Here is a 23,059-nt window from a genome sequence, read left to right on the forward strand (position 1 = left end):
AGGTGGGGGGGGGGGGGGTATTCCATTCCATGGAAGTATGTTTCATCTATGGCATGTGATCATGAATCTAAGATTTGTCACATGTATGATACAAAAGAGAAACTGATCTCCTTTCTGCAAGTAGTGCTCAACAATGCATGAAAATGTCATTTTCTAGTAGCAATAAACTGTTCATTGAGTGAGAGACTTTTGGTCTTGAAAAGTGGCAGTTGTGTGCAATATTTTCTGGACAGTAGACTGTTTGCAGCCTACCATGTGGTTGATCTTTGATTTACCCTCTTCCTTCATTATATAAGCTGGTCATCATATCATTTTGATTGTTTATTGCATAATCACTGCAAACTTGAACTGACTCATGATAAATATCAACTAGCTTGTTGTTTTTTTTGCATTGAAAAAATGTATAGCTGCACTTATTCTAAGTTGTACAGATTTTTAATTCATGCTACCATTTTCAAAAGGTATATTCAGTGATAAGAGCTCTGGAATTCAGTCAGTATAGATGACGTCCTTTGGTCAGAAAGACCCAGGTTCAATTCCTGTCCATGACATCTGGAATTTGGTTTCTTTTGACTAAAGGTAAGTTAGCAAGTCTCATACAAAGGTAGAGGGTTTTAACCTGGAAACTCTGGTTTTTCGTCCCTCAGAACAGACAAACCAGCCCTGTGAATACTTATGACTATATGTGGAAGAGACAGGGTCCTCACCATGCTCATAGCTAACCATGAGTTACATCATGGTAGTCAACTTCCTAGATAGGAGATGGCACACGAATGGGAATGGGATATTCAGTGACCACTGAGAGTGGAAACTGATATACCCTTTTGTATTGTACGTGTCTGATTTTGTCTCTGATTACATCCAGTTTTCAGTCTATGTATTCTGACTTGAAAATTACGGTAATTAAATTATTATTGTATGGGCACCTCCATGAAGTCCGAAGACTCATCGTGGGAAACCCAATCTATCACACCTCTCCTTGAACCCATTAACAGACAAAGCACTTGCAATTGACTCTAGCAACCCATTCTACTCATTCACAACTCTCCAAGCAAAAAATCTAGTCCTCACACACCTACACTTTTATTTAACTTCCAGGGATGACCCCTTGTATTGTTCCCTCTAGCCAAGTGCTGAAACATTTCCCCTGCATCTATCCTATAAGTCTTTAAGCAACTTAAATGTTTCTATTATATCTCCTCTTTTTCTCCTATCAGCCAACTTCTGCAATCCACACACCTTCAATCTCTCCTCATAGGGAACATTCCACAGGCTGCTCACCATCTTGGTCACTCACCTCTGAATCCTCTTCACCACTTCCTCATCCCCAAGTAACCCAGGGAACCAGACTTGAGCACAGTAATCCAGAAGTGGGCATATCGAAACTTTATAAAGAAGAATAACAACTTCCATAGCTCTACTTGTTACTGTGTTCTTCAATACCCAAGTAATATTATGGCTACCTTAGCAATATGTCTTCTAAACTTTAACTCCCTGTCTACCACCACCCCTAAATATCTAGCTGGAGTACATTGCCATCAATGTGATACATGGCTTGTATTTATCCCAAAACATATAACTTTACATTTCTCGACATTAAACTGATACCTATTAACTTTTGCCCATACTGATAGCCTATTTAAATCATCCTGCAAGTTCCAGCATCACCTTGATTAACTATTACTCTACCTAATTTTGCATCATCAGCAAACAACTGAATATTTCTGTTTTTTTTTTTTCTATTTCATTTATGTACAAATTAAACAGCAATGGTTCCAGTACTGAACCTTGTGGCACTCCACTAGTCACCTATTTTTACCTCGATTCTGCCCCTCCATGTACCACTTTTTGATATCTGTCCAGCAGCCACCCTCTTATCCACTTAACCAGTGTCAAATTCATCTCCCGTTTGTTCTAATTTGTATAACAGAGTTCCATGTGGTATTCTGTCAAGTGCTTTTGCAAAATCCAGCAAAATTGTCATTCCTTTATCCAACTCAGCTGTTATTCTATTATTAAAAGTTAGTAAATTACTACAGCATGACCAACCCTTCACAAAACCATGTTGGCCCTCATAGAGTATCATATTTTTATATACCCATTCTTGAATTATATTTTTTACCAATTTTTCCAGTATTTTTATCACTATGCCTGAGATACTGATTGGTCTATAATTTGCTACTGCAGTCTTAGAACCTTCCTTATGCAGGGGGAAATTGTTTTGCCCTCTTTCCAGTGCCTTGGAACTCTACCAGAGCCGAGACTTAAAGAGCATAGTCAAAGGCATTGCCAGTTCTCTTGCAAAATCTTAGCTGATATCCATCTAATCCTACAGTTGTATTTACACCAAGATTCTGCAGTATGCTAAGAACCTCCAATTTATCCACCTCTGTTCCCATATTAGTGTCTGTTACATATGTTAAAGTGGTCACACAGTAACTCGACTATTTTATCTGCTTCTGTCTCCTTGTGACCATCATCACTCTTTAAGCTTAATCTTCCATAGTCATTCTGAAATGAGAAATCAGATTGATTACATTGTAATTAACTCAAGATATAGAAATGTAATAAAAAATGCAAAAACTTATCCTGGAGCAGACTGCAATAGCGATCATAACCTGCTACAATTAAAGTAAAAATCCGATTAAAACAAATAAATAAAGAAATTGCAACTAGAAAAATAAGAATTGATGGACTAAAAAGAAACTATCAGAGAGAAATATCAATCTGAACCTAGGAAATATGATCAGCAGTATTGATACAGATAGACCTCTAGAATTAATCTGGACTGATTTAAGAGAGAGAGGAATGTGCTAAACGTCAGCAAAGGATATGAGAAAGGTCTTGAAGGCTTGAACTTGATTTCACGGAAGAAGAGAAGGACAAAAAAGCGGTGCTTTGAAAGCGGAAAGATTTTGTTGGAAAAAAAATGAAAAAATGATAAGGTGGAAGAAGTATGTAACAGTACTTTATGGAGATGAAGATAATCTGGAATGTGATCAGATAGAAAATGATGATACCTCAGAAATTAAGGAATGGGAAACTGAAGTGGCCATTAAAAGAATAAAGGATAGGAAAGTTCTGGGAATGGATGATATTCAAGGAGAGCTGCTGAAGGCATTGGGAAAGGAAGGAATAAAACTTCTATCCATCATCTTTAATAGAAGTCTGGAGGAGGATAGAATACTTAAAGACTTTGTAAGATCTATTTTTATTCCTATTCCCAAGACTACAGGAACGATGGATTGCAATAAGCATAGTACTATCAGCTTGATTAGCCACATTGCAAAAGTCCTAATCAACATAATACGAGGTGGTATCAAAAAGTTTCAAGACTAGCTCTGTTTACAAGAAATTACACTATTTATCTACGTTTACATACTATCACCTTCAAAATAGCCCCCTTGCATATCAATACAGCATTCTTGCCACTTCTGGAATGTGTCCCGGAAGTCTTCTTTTTGAAGCATGTCAAGCACCTTCTGCGATTCACACTGGATCTCTGTAGTGGTGTCAAAACGGTGACCTTTGAGCTGGATCTTCATCTTCAGGAAGAGGGCGAAGTCTGCAGAAGCCAAATCTGGCGAGTAGGGTAGGTGCAGAAGTGAGATCATGTTGTTTCTGGCGAGAAACTCAATTGTGAGGAGAGCTCGGTGACAGGGTGTATTGTCGTCGTGGAGCATCCAGTTTTTCGCACTCCACAGATCTGGTCGCTTTCGGCGAATGTCCTCCCTCAGATGCCTTAAAACCTGGCAACGGAACTCGCTATTGATGGTCTGCCCCCTGAGGACGAATTCTTGTGGAGCATCCAGTTTTTCGCGCTCCACAGATCTGGTCGCTTTTGCCGAATGTCCTCCCTCAAATGCCTTAAAACCTGGCAGTAGAACTCACTATTGATGGTCTTGCCCCTGAGGATGAATTCTCGATGCACAATGCCACGAATGTCGAAAAAGACTGAGCATTCACTTGGTTGAGCTGCGGACCTGCCTCGCCTTTTTCAGTCGTGGAGATGATGGGCTCTTCCACTGTGAAGACTGTTGCTTCGTCTCAGGGTCATACCCGTACACCCAAGTTTCGTCACCGGTAATGATCCTTGATATGAATTGCCAAGTTTCATGCAGAATTTCATGTTTGCTCTTTGTTCTAACTTGCTGTCCATGATGAAATCACAGATGTGGTAATGCAAGTTGTCAAAATAGCATCAGTTGCACAGCTTCTGATGTATACAGGATGATGTCTTTTGGCACACTGACTTATGAAGGTAGATGCTCCCTGTGACTGTGTGTGAAGCCTTGTGCTGCCATCTGTTGGCGTGTTACAAACCTAGTCTCAACTTTTTAATACCACCTCTGTATAGAAGAATGGAACAGATGATAGAGAATTAAATGAAGCACAGTTTGGTTTCAGGAGAAACAGGGAGGCTATTACAACACTATGGATATTGGGAGAAAGAACGTCGAATGCAATAAAAATTTATATCTATGCTTTATGAATTACAAAAAAAGCTTTCGATAATGTTAATCACTCATTTTATTTGATATTTTGCATAAAATAGGAATAGATGAAAAAATTATCAGACTATTGCTCAAAATATATAGAACTGAAGAAGCCAGGGTTAGATTTGAAGGAGAGGATACTGAATGGATCCCCTGAAGAAAGAATGTGAAGCAAGGGTGTGGGATGTCCCCCACTCCTTTTTAATGTCTATACTGAATGGATGACGAGGGAGGCCGGAAGATCTGAAGCCTGGAATAAAGATAAATGGACATCTGATGAATAATATAAGATATGCAGATGATATTGTACTTATGAGCAAAACAGAGAAAGGTTTGCAAAGAATTTTGAATAGGCTGAACAGGAATTGGAAATGAGAGATATAAAATGAAAATAAACATTCAGAAGACAAAAGTGATGAAGATTTCAAGGAAAGAAAATGATGAGATGGAAATCACTTTGAATGAACAAAGAATAGAGAATGTAAAAAGTTTTGAATACCTTGGGAGTTGGATAACAGATGACAATAGATCTAATTATGAAATTAAGAACAATTAAAAAAGCAAAATTAAATTACTTAAGGAATTGAACAACGTAGATACGAATATAAATTAAATTACACTTTAATAAATATTTCCGATATTTCGGCAACGTCACGTTGCCATTTTCAAAAGGAACTTACAAAAAAAGGCACGTGCACGTAGGCACTACAACACGGTAACTGAGAATGAAGAGATGAAGCTATTATTCTCCTAAAAGTCTCGATGGTGCCCTCTAGTGAGCTAAGTAGGTGTTCTTGGCCGTTGGGCTGAAGGTCTGCTGATGTGAGCCTCCAAAATTTGGGGCAGTCGCATACATCCAAATTTGTTGAGGTTTGGAGAGTTTCTTAGGGCTGAGGCTGATTCCATAAATAGTCTTTCGAATTTGTATTTGCTACGGTGTATTACTGTAGCTTTCTTCCACCGTATTCTGTGGCGTGTATCCAGAGCATGGTCTGCAAGACCAGAATGGCTGTACTTATGAAAATGGATGTAGTCCTTGTGTTCAGAAATTCTGATATTTGCTGTCCTGCCTGTTTGGCCAAAGTAGACAATTTACAATTGCAAGGGACCTGGTATACACCAGGTAGATCTAGGGGAAGTGGTTGGTCTTTGGTGGAGCGGATAAGGGATGCCAATTTTCTGTAAGCCTGTAACAGGAGGTCAAGTCATGTTTGTTTAAAATTTTGGTGATTTTTTCCAAGGTGCCTCAGATGTGGGGAATGGTGATGGATTTAGAGTAATCCTTATTGTGGAGGGGGGGGGGAGCTGTGGTTTGTAGGTTTTAATATTTTTTTGGATTTTTTGGGGGGTGTAGCCATTGGCTGAGAAAGTGTTGAGAATGTGATTTAGTTCAGTGTTTAGGGCCATGTCGTTAGAACAGATTAGTTTAGCCTTGTTGTATAGTGTTTTCACCACTCCATATTGTTGTGTGTGTGTGGGGGGGGGGGAGGGGGGGATTGTTGGTGAATGTATCTGCCTGTATGGGTGGGTTTTCTATAAACTGAGAAAACCAAGGTTCCATCAGGCTGGCAGGTGACTAGTGTGTCTAGGAAAGGGAGGCTGTTGTTTTTCTCTTTTTCTAGGATGAAGTTGATTCTGGGGTGTTGGTTGTTTAAGTGTGCTAAAAAGGAGAGGAGTGTTTCAGAGCCACGTGGCCAAATAGCGAACACATCATCAACATAGTGAAGCCATATGGTTGGTTTTTCTGGGGCAGAGGCTAAGGGTTTTTCTTCAAAGGTCTCCATAAAGAAATTGGCCAAGGGTGGGGTGAGTGGTGAGCCCATGGCTGTTCCCTCTATTTGTTTGTTGAATTCCTTCAGTAATTTAATAATGCATAACCAACGTATAATCCTGTCTACGAGAATAAAAAAAGCAAAAATAGCATTTTTCCAAATATACCAGATATTAGGAAATAGAAATCTGAACAAACAGTTAAAAGTAAGAATCCTCCTCAAGATAATGATCTGGAGTGTGGGAACATATGGATGCGAGTCCTGGATGATCAATAAGGAAATTAGTGACCAACTGAATGCATATGAAATGTGATGCTTGAGAAAAATGAATCGTATCAGCTGGACTGAAGGAGTGAGCAATGAAGAGGTTCTTAAAAGATTCAAGGTGAAAAGAGACTATATGGCTAGTATCCAAAGAAGAAAAGTAGCGTTTGCAGGACAAACGTGGGGGGAAGGAGAGGAAGACCCCAACTGCAATGGAAAGACAACATCAAAGACTGGATGGGCAAGAATCTTACAGAAGCAAGAGATAGAGAGGCATGGAAGCAGACTGTTCATCAGCTGCAACCCTTTTAAAAGAGGAGGCCACCGGATTAGATTCAAATGAAAAAACTCTGGGATTTCCTTTGGCCTGCTCAGCTAGATTCTTCTCATAATCTGATTTTTCCTTCCTTGCCATGCTGGTCACCTTTCTTACCTGTGCCTTGTACTCTTCATGAGTTTACTGTGTTTACTTTTCTTTTCATATACCCTCCACAGCATTTTCTTCTTCTTCTGCACCTTGTGCTTGATGATATTACTCATCCATGTAACTCCTACCTGATTAACCCTCCTTACTCTAGGTGTAGAATTTAATGCTGCTTCCTCTAGAAGACCCTTGACTATATCCCATGCCATGGTACAGATTTAAGCTTCTTCCTAAGCATGTCATAATCACCTGCCTTGTAGTTCCACAAATATTCCTCATGCTTTACAATAGCTCTGGAACAATGGTTGTATGACCAGATCCAATATTCTCCACCCCTAGTCCCCTCCATCACATGCTGCCGTAAGTAATGATCTCTCTCTGCACGTGTATAAATTCTATTTTCTATGTCCTTCCATGGGATCTTTCTTCCTTTCTGTCTATATCTCCATAGTTGACGTCTCCCATAATAATCACTCGATCTGCACTACTTTCATTGTACTACTTTGGCAATGCATGTCTTTCAGATCATCTGTGGAACTTCCTGGCCTGTAGCAACAACCAACTGTATATTTTGTTTTACTGGCCTTAATCTCACAGCAGATTGCTTCAAATGAACATCAGAGACCACAGATCCACAAATTCTACATTATTCCTTTTGCACAATCTACATATAGAGTCATTGGCTATCAATGCTCTCCTCCACAGTTAACCTCTATCATAGTGTCATTAGGAGCCTTACAATCTTCATCTTTACGCTCTTCAGTTTTGCCTCTTCTAACGACTCCTTTACGTTCTTCCTCATATAATACTTTTCATATCTTTTGCACCAAGACAGTTTTTTTTTTTTTTACTTACCTTTTTGCATCCATATGGCATGGCTAACGTCATTAATTTTTGCACCCAGGAAACATGATAATACTTTCAAGTACTCCCCCTGATCATCGAGTCTCCATACATAATTTTCTCCTTAACTTGTTTTTCTTGTTTGTTCTGTCGGTCTTTATTACTCCTTCAGATCACCTACTTCTTTCTTTTTTCAGCCCTGCTTAACTCTTGCCATTTCTGCAATTTTTGAATTTTGCACTTTGTCTTATGAAGAATATCATCTATGCATGATATTTCTTTATTAATATCCATTTCATTCTCCTCTATTTCCACAGCTGCACGTTCAACATTAGTAACATCATTTTTCATCTTACTATCGGTATTTGTTACATTCTCATCACCTAACAAACACTCACTTTTGAAACACTTAATAAATACTCTCTCCAATTTCACCTTCTTTCCACGTATTCTTTAGTTTTTTGAACAAATACATTTCGCACACATTGCACTGAATAATATCCTGAAAATTCAAGTCGCCAGACAACATGGTCTTTGCCGCCATTGTTCATCATGTTGGTGCCATGCCGTCAATATCACAGTAAAAATTGTTATGAAGATGCTAAATACTGCAAAAATACAAAAATTTATATACTAATACACTAATTTTCTGAAGGAAAAAAACACAATAAAACAGATAAAATCACTAATTTTACATTAGTGCTAAATTACACGACCACTCACAGTATAACCTTGAACCAATCTCCTCTTCTATTCATGTGGAAAATTGTATATCATTAAATTTTTTATTATTCAAATCAAACTGCACTTTAATATCATAACTTGATAAAATAAGTTCAGTTCAGCAATGAAGATGCTATTTAAATTTTGTAACAAAAGTATGATAATTGGCAAATTTATTTTTAATATGCTAGGTTTAGTTGATGAATATTTGCTTCCATTTGAGGATACTGTTGGTCAGCATCCTACACTGGAGGATATGCAAGAAGTTGTTTCATTTAAAAAAATTAGACCAAAGTTAAAAGAGCAATGGAGGAAACATATAGTAAGTTTGTATTTAAATGTTCTAAAATACCAAAAACAAAAATAATCTTTTGTCAGCATTAACTAATTGATTTTTATTCATGTGCTGTTCTGATTTATACTTTTACAACTTGAACAGCGCATAAATCTTTAACCTATCAATAAATCATTTATGCCTTTTTGCACATAAAAACCACATCTATAATGCACATATAGCAGCACTCAGTGTTCGAAATGTCCCCCTTTTATCTAATAGAACTAGTAGTCTGTTTATTAATATTTTTCTTTGAGATGTTTTGCACACTTAAAAAAGATTTCTTATGTGGAAAAATAAAAGTATTCAAAATTCGACTTATAATAAAAAGTATGTGTGTCCATTATAATCAGCAGTGTCACATTATAATCATTCTTGTCTGTGTATGGGCTTCCTCCATATGATTCTGAAATCTTCACTCTGCCATCTATATTAATTTTCAGTATTAGATGTATTTTTATGCCAACTAAAAGCCACTCTGACTGAGTAGATTCACTTTACTAAAATTTGGTTTCTTTAGAATACACAGTCTCTTGCTATAAATACTGTTACAACTTCTGCATACCATTGCATTGCTTACAGAATTGCACAAGCTCGGTTCTGTTAGTAGTGCTGTGCACAGACAACATTCACGTGTTTATCAGTAGGGCAAGTTGTCAAGCTGTATAGAATAACATGCAGTAGGGAGGTTATGAGAATCATGTAGCTGTAATAGCACTACACAAGGTTGGAATGCAATCACGTAATGGGATCAGTAGGATGTTTATGTATCAGACTATTAACCATCATAATGATACAGAAAGCATATCTGATCACACTGCGTTAGGATGCAACTGCTCGTGAGGGTTGTAATGGCACATCACTTCCATAACCCTGTGAGAATGCCGGATTGAAAATTGGCAGAGAATGATGTCATGTGTACTAACTGATGACCTTCAGGTGAGAGCCTATCGTCGTTCTGCTGGACACTTCCTAATGCCACAATTTATGTGCCGAGGGAGATAAAATCAAATGCACTTCTCCAGTGGTATGTGAGCAACAGAAACAGAGATATCCTCTTCACGGATGAGAAAATTTTCACCACTGAGAGTTATTTACTGCCAAAATGTTTGGGTATATGTGCCAGATTGTTGCATAGCACATGCCGGTAGCACCCAGGATTCAGAGAGGTCACCCCCCATCAGTGATGAGTTGGTGTGTTTTTGTGTATAGGGGTGATGTATCAGGAGGACATCAATCCTCTACCAGAGCATATCAAGATACTGCAGAAACCTGTGATACAGACCCTGAACAACCTTGTTTCACAGTGGGCAGTAGACCTTCCAACAGAACCCAACCCATACACACAAGGCAAGAACCACAAAACAGTGGTTGGAAGCAAATGTGTCCAACCACATATCACTATATGATTAGTCATCTGGAAGTCCTGATCTGAATCCATTGGATTTCAAATTGTAGTCAGAGCTTGAGAGAGTAGCCTGCAAGAAATGACACCGCATTGCCAGCCTGAAGGTGGATTTGGAGCAAGCACTGGCAGCTTTTTTGCTGGATGTTGTGCATGTCACCATCAGTATGTGGCCTCATAGACTTTGGGCATGCATGAAGGGATAAGGGGGACATTTCAAACATTGAGTGCTGCTGTATGCACATTATACACGTGGTTTGTATGTGCTGAAAGCTGTTAATGATTTGCAGAGTAAAGGTTTATGCTGTTCAAGTTGTAACAGTATTTATGTCTAGACTAAGTAGTTTAAATCAGAATTCAGGCAAAGATCTAATATATCTTTTATAAGTGAGATCATTAGATTCACCTTTACAAGTTATTTTCAGGAAAATTAGTGAATGAGCTATATAACAATAACTATACTATTATTGATAGTGATGTCTTTACCCTGGTTCTCGACTCAAAATTATACACTGAATTTGAAATAGGAAATGATCACCATTTACTTGATAAAAAATGTCATAACGAAAAGCGAAAACTATAAGTTTTAAAATATATAAATATTATTTGATGGAAAATTAACATTTTGAAAACAGAACCAAGAATCAAATGTTGAAGTTGCTTGAAAGGATAGAAAACTCTAAACTTCATGGTTGACTCTGGAAGTTAAAGCGGTATACCTAGTAAAGAAGAAGGGTACTGAAAGTTCTTGGCAAGTAAGTCAGCATGGTTCCTGAGGGAACACAAAGAAAAATTATAAGAAAGCTAAGCTGTGTGTAAAAGTAGTTAAAATAAAGCTGTAGGATGACTGGTAACAATGTACAAGAAAAATATCAAAAGATGAAAAATCTTTGGGAGGCTAATGAAAATGCTTAAAATGGGAGTTAAAAGGAATTAGAAATAATAGAAGGTAACATAAAAACTGAAGATGTGAAGATATTCTGAATGTCTGGAGTCATTATTTTGAATCATTAAATGAAGCATTGATAGGACAGTTGTAGAAAATATTCACTTAAGTGCACTTAATTCTACATGAAATATAGCTTCATGTAGAATTAAGTGCACTCTGCCTCATCTTTTATTCATCAACTCTGTGGGTCACATTATGAAGGGATATAAAAATTGGAGATATTAATCTTAGCTCTTTACTTTATGATTATATCTTGGTAAATAAATGCATTACAAGTCTGCAGATTGGTATAAAAATGAACAATAAAATGACATACTGTGAAAATAGGTAGGAAAGTTGATAACATCAGCTGTATTATCAAGAACCTATAGAACAAGTAAAGCATTTCAGCTAAGGCACAATGAATGTAGTTACTTCAGTATTGAAATAGACAACCGATTAAGCACAGCTGGTATTGTGGGGAATAGATTGAAGAAATTTATATTGAGTAAAAGAGAACTTTGTCAACACACTAAACTAGTTGTATACAAGATAGTGCTCAAATTGATTCTAATTTGTGGATTTGAAAGTTTGGTTTGGAATGAAACAGTTGATAAGACAATCAAACTACAGAATGATCCTGGTAAACCTGTGTACATTGGAGTTTCTTTCTTTTAACCTTTTTTATAATCACTTCTGGCTTTAGATGTCTCCCAATTCTCTTCATCTGTTTCTATTCTGAGCTTATTGGAGCCAAAGAATTCCAATTGTTTTCCTTATGTCATCTGACCATCTTCTTTCAGGTCTTCCCACAGATCTTTTATCTTCATAGGGCTGCTACTGCCATAAGACTTTTGTCCATCTATTGTCCTTGAGTCTTGCGATGTGTCCTGCCCATTTCCATTTCTTGCGAAGTATGTTTTCTCCAGTATCTAGAAATTTTATTTTTGCTCTTATTTCTTCGTTTTTGATTTATCTTTCAGACATCTTTCCATTCTTCTTTCTGTTTTTTGCATTTTATCTATTATTTCCTTTTTGATTGGTCAGGTTTCTGTTCTGTGTGTCATAACACTCAATATACATTGGTTGAACAGTCTTGCTCTGTTCTCAAGTTTTATTTTGCTGTTTAAAAATCTCTTCAATTTTCCAAAAGCTGACCATATCATTCCTATTCTTCTTTTCGCTTCTTCCATGACTCCTCATTGTTAACAATTTTCCTAAGTATCTCATCTACTATTTCAGCTTCTTGATTGTTTACCTTAATAATGCGATAATACAATGAAAGACATCATATCCAGTTCGGTTGTCATTATTTTGGTTTTCGCAGAATTAATGTCTAATTCCATTTCTAGTGATTTAATTGTTAGATCTTCTATTATTTCTTATAAATCCTTCATATTGTTTGCAATAATTAGAATATCATCAGCAAATCTTAGGTTGTTTGATTTAATTCCATTAATACTGGTGCCTTTATTTAGACCATTCTAAATTGCTCATCGTTCATAAATTGTTCCAGTGTTCATGTGAAGAGTTTGGGAGAAATGGTGTCTCCTTGCCTTATTCCTTGATTTATGTGAAATTTTTTGCTTATTTCGTTGAGAATGATATTTGCTGTAACATTTTCATAAATATATATTATTATGTCAATAAATTATTATTATTATTTTTTTTTCAATGCCATAATCACTAAGGGCTTCTATTATTGATGTTTTTATGCATTCAAAAGCCTTTTTAAAATCTATGAAGACCACGTAAAGGGGTTGGTTGTATGTATGCATTGCATTTTCCTAAATTGCTCATATGTTCCAGTGTTAATGTGAAATGGTGTCTCCTTGCCTTTTTCCTTGTTTTATGTGAAATTTTTCGGTTATTTCATTGAATATGATATTGTACTGAAGTTCTTTCTGAAATCAGTTTGTTCAGAAGATAATATTGAATTAAGTCTTGTTTCTGATCTGTTGGTTATAATTCTAGCGAAAAGCTTATAAATATAAGATAATTAATAGGTCCGTAGTTTTCATTTTTTTATACAGTAAAATAATGTTTGCATATTCCATATTTGTGGTGTTTCTCCTTTTTTGATGCATTTATTGAAGAGGATTTTCAATCTTGTTTTAGAATATCCCCACCTTCTTTAAGCATCTCTGTTATTAAGCCATCCTATAATAAATTTAGTTTAATCCTTTATCCAAGTGTATGCAAACAAAGTTTGTGCCTGAAGTATCTTCAAGACTGAGACAACTCGTAGTAAAGGTGGACCAAGATCTCATCACTCCTTGTCTCAGTATCTCCCATAATGCAAAGCACATATCCTTGCGAACATGTATAATGCTATGCATTAAGGGAAGGGCCACTACCCAGACCAGTGATAAATTTAGTTTAATCCTTTATCCAAGTGTGAGCAAACAAAGTGTGCACCTGAAAGTATCTTCAGGACTGGGGTAAGGTGGTACAACACCGGGTAACTCGTTGCAAAGGTGAAGCACACTAACATCACCCCTATCTCAGTATCTCCCATAATGCAAAACACATCTCCTTGCAGATATGTATAATGTTATGCATTAAGGGAAGGGCCACTACCCAGACTAGTTTCGACCTTTATTGAGGTCTCTTCAGTGGGAGCCAGGCCCAAGTGGAGATACCAGGCAGAAGCATTAACAAGGTCATCTCTACCTATAGAAGTTGCCAAACGGTTACAACGAGTTGCCCGGTGTTGTACCACCTTACCTCAGTCCTGAAGATACTTTCAGGTGCAAACTTTGTTTGCTCACACTTGGATAAAGGATTAAACTAAATTTATTATATTCTAACCAAGTGAAAAATAAACTTTCAACATCTTTCTCTAAATCCAGAGTAATTTAATAAAAAAAGGTGGCACACCGTTTGGCAACTCCTATAGGTAGAGATGACCTTGTTAATGTGTCTGCCTGGTATCTCCACTTGGGGCTGGCTCCCACTGAAGAGACCTCAATAAAGGTATAAATTAGTCTGGGTAGTGGTCCTTAACATTATACATATCCACAAGGAAATGTGTTTTGCATTAAGGGAGATACTGAGATAGGAGTGATGTTAGCTTGCTTCACCTTTGCAACAAGTTGCCTGGTGTTGTACCACCTTATCCCAGTCCTGAAGATACTTTCAGGCGCAAACTTTGTTTTCTCACACTTGGATAAGGGATTAAACTAAATTTATTATAGTCTAACCAAGTGAAAAATAAACTTTCAAAAACCCAGACCAGTTTCAACCTTTATTGAGGTCTCGTCAGTGGGAGCAAGACCCAGAATTGGTGATACTAAGGCAGAAGTAATGGTGAGGTCATATTTACTTATACGAGTTGCCAAAAGGTGTACCACCTTATTATTAAATTACTCTGGATTTAGAGAAAGATGTTGGAAGTTTATTTTCCACTTGGTTAGACTATAATAAATTTAGTTTGATCCTTTATCCAAGTGTAAGTGGCCCTTCCCTTATTGTATAGCATTATACATGTCTGCAAGGAGATGTGCTTTGCATTATTTGAGATACTGAGACAAGGAGTGATGAGAGCGTGGTCCACCTTTACTACTAGTTGCCTCAGTCCTGAAGATGCTTCAGGTTAAAAATTTGTTTGCATACACTTGGATGAAGGAGTAAACTAAATTTATTATAGTCTAACCAAGTGAAAAATAAACTTCCAACATTAAACCATCCTCTTCAGCAGCTTTATTGTTTTTCATTTGTTTTAATCCTGGTATGAATGATCCTGGTAAACCTGCATACATTGGACCTGCTTACCATAATTAGTTAGGGCCAAAAAAAAAAAAAAAAGTCTCAATAAGCAAACAGTTAAGACCTAGGTCCCCCAAACAACGACTTCAGTAACATTATGAAAATTGTTGCTTTGTTGTTTAATGAAAGAATATGTAAAAATAAAAAGTTTGTGATCTTTGTGAAAAAAAATATATATGTAAAAATAAACAGAACCTAAATTATACTTAATACTTGAAAAATATAAAGAATTAAATAAAGTGTTAAATTAGCATGCCAAACAGCTATAGGTTCATCCCTTTCACTATGTTCACCAAACTGCAATTATTAGTATTCAAATCTGGTTTCTGATTTTGTCTGAAACATATTCACTAGCTTCACTGTATCTTTAGTGGATGTATCATAACTAAGTAAACAATTTATGAATTCAAAAAATTATATTGAATCTCTGAAGTTCAAGAAAAACAAATGGAAGTGGTAGAAAATTGTGCATTGACGACAACAAAAAAGGATTGGAAGCAACCATACATAAAGCATGGAAAATGACAATCTAAAAAAAAAGTACAAGTGCAAACAATAATTGGAAACAAAGGAAACAACTGATGTTACATTAGTGTTAATGTTAATTAGTGTAAATTAGTAGTTAACTGAAATGATTATTATTATAATCATTATTATAATAATTATATTATAGTAATAATTATAATTATATTATAATTATAATAATCACAAATGATTATTATTATTAAGAAAGATCTCCAGGGAGTTGAGGATTTATCGAGGGAGGTCGTATTATCTGCAGCAACTCTCATACCTGTTCTTGAATTTATTTACACTACTTACACATACAACATCCAATGACAATCCATTCCACTCAGACTTCCAAGGATCCCTGCTCATTCTTTCCCCATTCTCCATAAAACGAAAAATTCCATCTTCTGAAATCCTGTATGAACCTTTCAGAAGTTTGTAAGCCTCAATCATATCACTCCTCTTTCTCCTGTTTCCATTGTCTACAGGCTACAAATTTTCAATCTGTCTTTATAATCAATATTCCACAATCCTGATATCATTTATAACTCTCTCTGTGTGTGAGTGCGTGCATCCACTGTATCAGAATAACCAGCATGCAATAGTCAAAGTGAGATCTTATCAAAGCCTCTTTAAAGAGGCAAAATTACTTCCTTATCTTTACATATCATAGTTCATTTTAGCATTGCAGTTATTCTCTGAATTTTATTTGCAATCTTTGCTAGATGGCCCTTGAATTTCAACTTTGTCTACTAAAACTTCAAGATCCCCAGTCAGATCAGTTTCTTCTAGCATAATTCCGCCAATACATAACACAACATTGGATATCTAATCACATCAAAGTGCAAGACTATATTTACTAACATTGAACTGACAGACATTTTCACATGCCCACAATTCCAACCTATTCAAATCATTCTGCAAGTACTGCATATCAGCAGCATTCCTTAATTACCTTACCTATCTTTGCATGTATGTTGCCTGTCAAATCCTTCCCAATATCATTAATGTACAGATTGAATAACAGTGAACCAAGGACTGATCCTTGTGGTGCACCACTAATTGCCTTAAATCTTACAGACTCACTTCCCCCATATACCACTTTTTGATATCTGTCAGTCAGCCATCCTCTTATCCATGCCAGCAATTTATAATCCAATCTCATAATTTTTAATATATGCAACAGTCTTTAATGATGTATCCATTTCCCCTTGTCTACCTCAAAGGTAACGTTATTATAGAATGTAAGCAAGCTGCTCAAACATGGCCTAATTTTGTCAACTCATTTCTGTATGTGAGCCCTAACCAACTTTCTAAAATCTTCACCACCACTCCAGAGATACTGATAGGTCAATAGTTGGATAAATCAATCTTTTCCCTTGTTCAGTGGGATTATAATTCATGCATATTTGATCCTCCTGAGACCATTAACATTCACTGGGCCAGATATTATTCTAAGGATTTTACTTTCAAAAGCTGAAATCAAATTATCTCTTCTCACCACATATATATCCAGTTTCACAACTGTAGGTAACACTTGGATGAATTATCAACTTATATATTTGTACTTTCATATATTTGTATTTCAGTGGATATATTTTAAGTTGAATATACATGAAAAACCCTTCTTTATTCGATTCTGAACCTCTTCCATTTCATTTGGTTGGTTTGTGATCATCATCAAATTCCTGCCATGTACCCTCAAGGGAGTGTACAGGATATGATAGTACTACATGAAAAAACTTACATCATTACTAACTTACTATCTACAATTTTCCTCAAAATCAGTCTGTTACATGTCACGACTCCAACATTATCTGATCTTATATTTCTATCGTCTAAGGCACTTTGTACCATATCAATCCACCTATATCTTGGTCTTCCTCTGGGTCGTTTTGCTGCTAACCTGGCAGAGAACACTTGTTTTGCTAATCTTTCCTCGCCCGTTCTGTTTAAGTGACCATACCACTTGAGATTAGTGCTGCTAACACATTCCTGGATGCTGACAATGTCAAGTTCTTTCCTAATATCCTCGTTTTTAATATGATATTGCCATTGATGCCATCTGTTCATGCCTCTAATCTTTCTCAGGACTCTCATACCTACGGTCTCTAGTCTTTGGTCAAGTGTTTTACTTCTGACCCAGCTCTCAGATCCATAAGTTAAAACTGGTTTCAACACTGTCTTGTATACAGCTAATTTAGTGTTCCGATTAATTTTTCTCTTATTCCATATGAATTTATTCAGTTGACTACCCACCATACCAGCTTTACTGATTCCGTTGTCTATTTCTATATTTAATTTACCATCTTCACTAAAAATCGTGCCTAAGTAGCTGAAATATTTTACTTGTTCCACAGGTTCTCCATTCACAACACAGTTGACATTTTCAATGATTCTGCATATTTTCATCATCTTTGTCTTTTTATTGCTGACCTTCATACCATATCTATTACAACAGTTATTCAATTTAGTCAGGGAATCTTGCAAACTTGTAGTGGATTTATTTAGAAGTATAACATTGTCTGCATAAAGCAAAGGGCTGACATTAACATCTCCAATTCTGATATCATGTTTAATTCTGCTTTCCTTCATAATGTGATCCCTATAGATAATAAATAGCAGAGGTGATAATATACATCCTTGTCTCTCACCAGATTTAACATTAAACCATCTTCCTGTACTTCCTTCAATTCTAACTGCTGACTCACAACTCAAATAAAGACTAAGTATTGCTTGATATAATGCCCCATTGACACCATATAACTGCAGCATATTGAATAGCTTCTCTCTTGGTACCTTGTCATATGCCTTTTCCAAATCGACAAAACTTAAATACAGATCTTTGTTATATTCCCATGCTTTCTCGACTATTTGTCATAAATAGAAGATCTGATCCCGACAGCCTCTATTTTATCCTGAATCCAGCTTGTCCTTCAAAAAGCTTTTCTTCCACAATGCTTCTCAACCGTTTCTCAAGTATACTTGCTAGATCTTGCCAGGAACACTCAGTAGGGAAATACCTCAGTAATTCTCACATTCAGTTTTATTTCCCTTTTTATATATGGGTAGAGCTCTACTACAATCATCGGAAATTCATCCCTCTATCCAGGCTTTCTGAACTATGCAGTGCAGCTACTGTAAGACACTTATACCACCATACTTCAGCATTTCTTGTCAGATATCATCTACTCCTGTTGCCTTTCCACATTTCAAGCCTTTGATGGCTTTTTTCTACTTCAAGTATGGATATGTATTCCTGACTGCATGCCTGGTCAGTGTTTTTTACTACTGTGCTGTAATCACTGCTTGTTTCATTTAGCAGTTTTTCAAAGTAATTACTCCATACTTCAAGGATTTCTTTTTCTCCTGTTTTCATGTCACCTTTATCATCTCTAACTCCTTTTACAGCACTCTTTCCTCCATTCCTAAGCTTCTTCAACAACCTCCAGAATATCTTACCACCTTCTTGATATTTATTTTCTATATTCTTGCCAAAGTCCTCTCATGACTTTTGTTTAGCTAGTTTTACAATGTGTTTAGCATTCTTGCATTTGTCTCTGTATTCTCTAAGAGCACAAGCTGACTTATTTGCCAGGAACTTTTGATATGCTTTCTTCTTTTCCTTCACTGCCTCTTTAACTTCCTGTGTCCACCATGGAGTTCTAATTTTTCTATCCTTGCAGACAACGTTACCACATTCCTCTCTAGCTGAATCAATCAGGGCTTTCTTCAAGGTTTGCCACTGAATCTCCAAGGTTTGGCTCCTGTTCTCAAACTCTTTCATTTTTTCTTCAATAATCTTTGTGTATTTTATTCTACAGTTCATATCTGAGAGCTGCTCAACTTTTATTCGCTTTAAAACTTTCTTACATGTTATTCTTTTCAATATGAAATTCAATTTTATCCTACTCAAGACTAAATAGTGATCACTTCCAATTTCAAATCGTCTGTACACTCTGGTGTCCTGCACCAGGGAGAAAACATCACTATGAACAATAACATAGTCAGTGAGACTTTTCTTATTCCTTGCCTCTTCTCTCCATCTGAATTTGTGTACATTTTTATGTTGGAACATGGTGTTAGTAATAACCAGTCCATGTCCTGAGCAGAAATCCAACAAATATTTGCCATTATTATTAGCTTTGCTCTTTTCTCGAAATTTTCCCAAAATATTTTTGTATGTCTGACAATCATTTCCTACTCTGCTATTTAGATCCCCAACAAAGACCAACTTTTCCTTTTTCATTGTGTCAGTTGCTTTTTCTAAAGCCTCAAAAAATTCCTCCACTTCTACCTTAGTAGAACCTTCTGTGAGACCATAGGCACAAATAAGTCTCATTGTCCAATTCCTCATTCTGATATTTGCCCGCATCACTCTACTTGAGACTGCCTGCCATTCAAGAAGATTAGCCTCGTATTTTGTGTTGAATACTATGGCTATTCCTTCTTTTCCTTGATTGTCATTGCCTGAATATAACAGTTTGCATTTATTGTGCAGAAAGATCTCACCAGTTTTTGTCTTTTTTGTTTCAGTCGCCTCTATTATGTCGATCTGGTACTTATCTAATTCTTCAGCTAGTTCCATTTCTTTGCCATTCAGGCTTCTTATGTTGATAGTACCAATCTTTAATTCTGGAGATGTTGAGTTGGGGTGTGATTTAGGATTTGTTCCAGTAGCTGACTTTTCGCTGTTCACCCTGGTTTCCTGGCGAAAACAACGGGGCCCTTGTTTAACCGGGCTACGCCCCAGCCGGCATGAAATTTTTCATGTTGTTCCATCATTTTTTATTTTTTTATTTTGGTTTAACCAATAAGAATAAAATTTGGTCGGCTAAATCCCAAATTGCCAGCCCATCCTCGTTTGTTCAGTATCCAAGTAGATACCCATCAGGGTGCACCACGAGGTGGTGAGAAATGGACATTAGTCAGAAGCCCTGGTCGGTTCTCTGCATTCCTTTAAAGGCTATGTGGAGGTCTCCTCTTAGTTATACAGCTTTGACCCTTAAACACCCCGACTTGTGATCATTACTTCTAAAATATTTGAATTGTTCCACTTTTTCTGTTCAAGGTTAATATTCACACTTGTATCAGTTAACTGATTTTGTCTGGTAGTAATTATTATTTTAGTTTTCTATTGATTAATTTTTAACCTTATCTCATATTTTTCTAATTCTAAATATGCTTCTGCATTCTCTTTCATTCTTGACATGATGTTAATGTCATCTGCATATGCTACGCTCTGCACTGATTTGTTCATCGGTGTCTTTAGTATCTACTTCATGGTAATGATTATTTAATATATACCAGAGCTAAGTTATAAAGTATTGGAGCTAGACCATCTCCTTGTTTTCATTCTTGAGTTATTGGAAAAGGATCTGTTTGATCATTTAGTATTTTAACCTGTCCTCCAGTTTTTCATCATTAATCTTGTGAGTCTTTCTACCTTATTTGGTTTTCCAAAGTGTATCATAATCTCATATAATTTTTCTCTATTAATGCTGTCATATGCTTGTTGGAAATCAACAAAATGACGATTGTTTAACTAAGTATCTGATCAATTTTCAATTTATCTTTCCTGAAACCTACTTGATGGACACCAAGTATCTTCTACATAGGTTTAATCTGGTCTTCAAAATAAAAGTAAATATTTTGTATGCTGTACATAAGAGAGAAATACCTCTGTAATTTCTACAAATTAAGCATGGAACACACTTTCTGTGATGGCATGCAGTTTTCTTATCATATTTTCCTGAATCACCTCTGTAGTTTGTAAACAAAGTCCTTTCAAAGTGGTTTTAAGTTTGGAAAACAGGAAAAAGTCTGCTAGGGCTAAATAAGGTGGTTGAGGCCCAATGATGTCTGATGTTTTGTCATATAACTGTGGATGAGGAGCAACACATGAGCCACCTCATTGTTGTGATGCAGCATCCAAGTCTGGTTTTCCCACAATTCAGGCCTCTTCCTGATACAACACTTTGTTTTCCATCTGTAGTACACCTAGTACAAATTCATAATGGATAATGCCTTTCCAATCAAAAAACACAACCTGCATCACCTGGATCTTTGACTGACTGATCTTTCGACTCTTAAATCACTCATAGCACTGTGTTCAGCTCATACAGTCCTCCCTGTATGGTTAAGCAACTGAAATGTCTCTGTAAAATTTTTACCAAGTTTGCAGCAAAATTTCACACAGACACACACACACGTTGTTCTTCAAGTTCTTTCATTGTCACTTTATCACTAATCTGACGAACAGCTTGTGCATATACTCACTTCAGCACATGTAACTTAATGACTAATGCTCATAGCAGAATGGGAGAAATGACAGTTTGTTGTCAAAACCTGCTGCTAGGTGCACTCAGTACCTGCAGCGGTCTATGTGCTGGTTGGCTCACTATTTAAAAATTTTGGTCTTTTTTTGAACACCTCTTGTATATTGAGCAGATCAGACTTTTTCTCCTTTTGACACTTGCTCTTCGTTCCCTATGGTTAAAATAAATTCATATATTTTGTCTTCTATTTTCTTTCCACCTGCTTTTAGCAACTCTATTTTTATTTATTCCTTGAGATTTGTTGTTCCTGAATGAATGTATTATATCGCTAAGTTTTTGCCTTGATGGTAGTTCTGCGATGATGTTGTGCATAACATTTCATTAAAGGTTAGTTTTTCTTACTTTGGCAGATTTTATCTGCCTCTTGTCTCAGTTCTTTGTATTTTACTTCTTTAATCCTAGTTGGTCTTGCAGGAAATTCTTTGTATGCTTTGTTACTTTTTTTCTTTATTTCATCATTTCTGCATTGGGAAGGGCCCAGAGGTGATGGACTAAGGTAGTTTCTGATCTCTGGAATGTTGAATATGAAGAAAGTTGAGAAGATGCAATTTACAGTCTAGTGGATAGGAGGAAGAGGGATAATATGATAGAGATGTGCAAGTTGGTAACAGGTTGCTATAAGATTAACATTAAAGAGATTTTTCATGAAATGGTGGGAGATCAGGGAAGAAGAACTCATCCTTGGAAGCTGTATAAGAAGGGTTTGAGTAGGGGCATGAGAGGCAGGTTTTTGCATGGAGAGTTGTGAATGATTGGAATACATTGCCTGAGAGTGTGGTGTCTGCAGAGAATTTGAATGGGTTTAAGGCAAGGTATGATTGAGTTGCGTGTATGACAAAGGGACCTCATCTAGGAGGTCCCTTTGTCATACATTTGACTCCATGAGGGGTCTTAGGATAATAATAATAATTTCTTTTCATTATTACTTGAGCACATTTGTCATCAAACTAATCTCTTGTAAAAATTTAAAAAAAAAAATTTTTTTTCATATCCCATAGTTTCTTCTGCACTATTCAGAATCCATTTTTTAATACATGTCCAACTTCTTTCTACATCTTGTTCTATATTTATATTTTCATCTATTTATTCTCTGATTTTGTTTTGGAAATTGGTTTTAACTTCATCTTCTATATGCTTTTGCAAGTTAAAATTTAGTTCTCTTTCATTTCTTGTTTCTTAGACTGAGATTCATCCATGCTTAATTTTGACCAAAGAATGATCTGAATCACAGCAAGTTCCTCTGTATGAGCTTTG

General features: G+C 36.3%; 1 protein-coding gene across 4 annotated transcripts in view; it reads left to right on the forward strand.

Moving 5' to 3' along the window:
* The window catches only part of LOC150098858 (activin receptor type-2A-like), a 181,969-nt gene that overhangs the window by 153,424 nt on the left and 5,486 nt on the right, over window positions 1-23,059 (forward strand). For all 4 annotated transcript variants that reach the window (XM_090404565.1, XM_090404562.1, XM_090404563.1 and 1 more), the window contains exon 8: window positions 8,714-8,844. In XM_090404565.1, coding sequence (XP_090260691.1) covers window positions 8,714-8,844 — 131 coding nt within the window. The remainder of the gene's footprint in view (window positions 1-8,713; window positions 8,845-23,059) is intronic.

This window comes from Typopeltis vanoorti, chromosome 15 (genome assembly GCF_054136105.1).
Source record: "Typopeltis vanoorti isolate ZY-2024b chromosome 15, IOZ_Tvanoo_1.0, whole genome shotgun sequence".
Classification (NCBI taxonomy): Eukaryota; Metazoa; Arthropoda; class Arachnida; order Uropygi; family Thelyphonidae; genus Typopeltis; species Typopeltis vanoorti.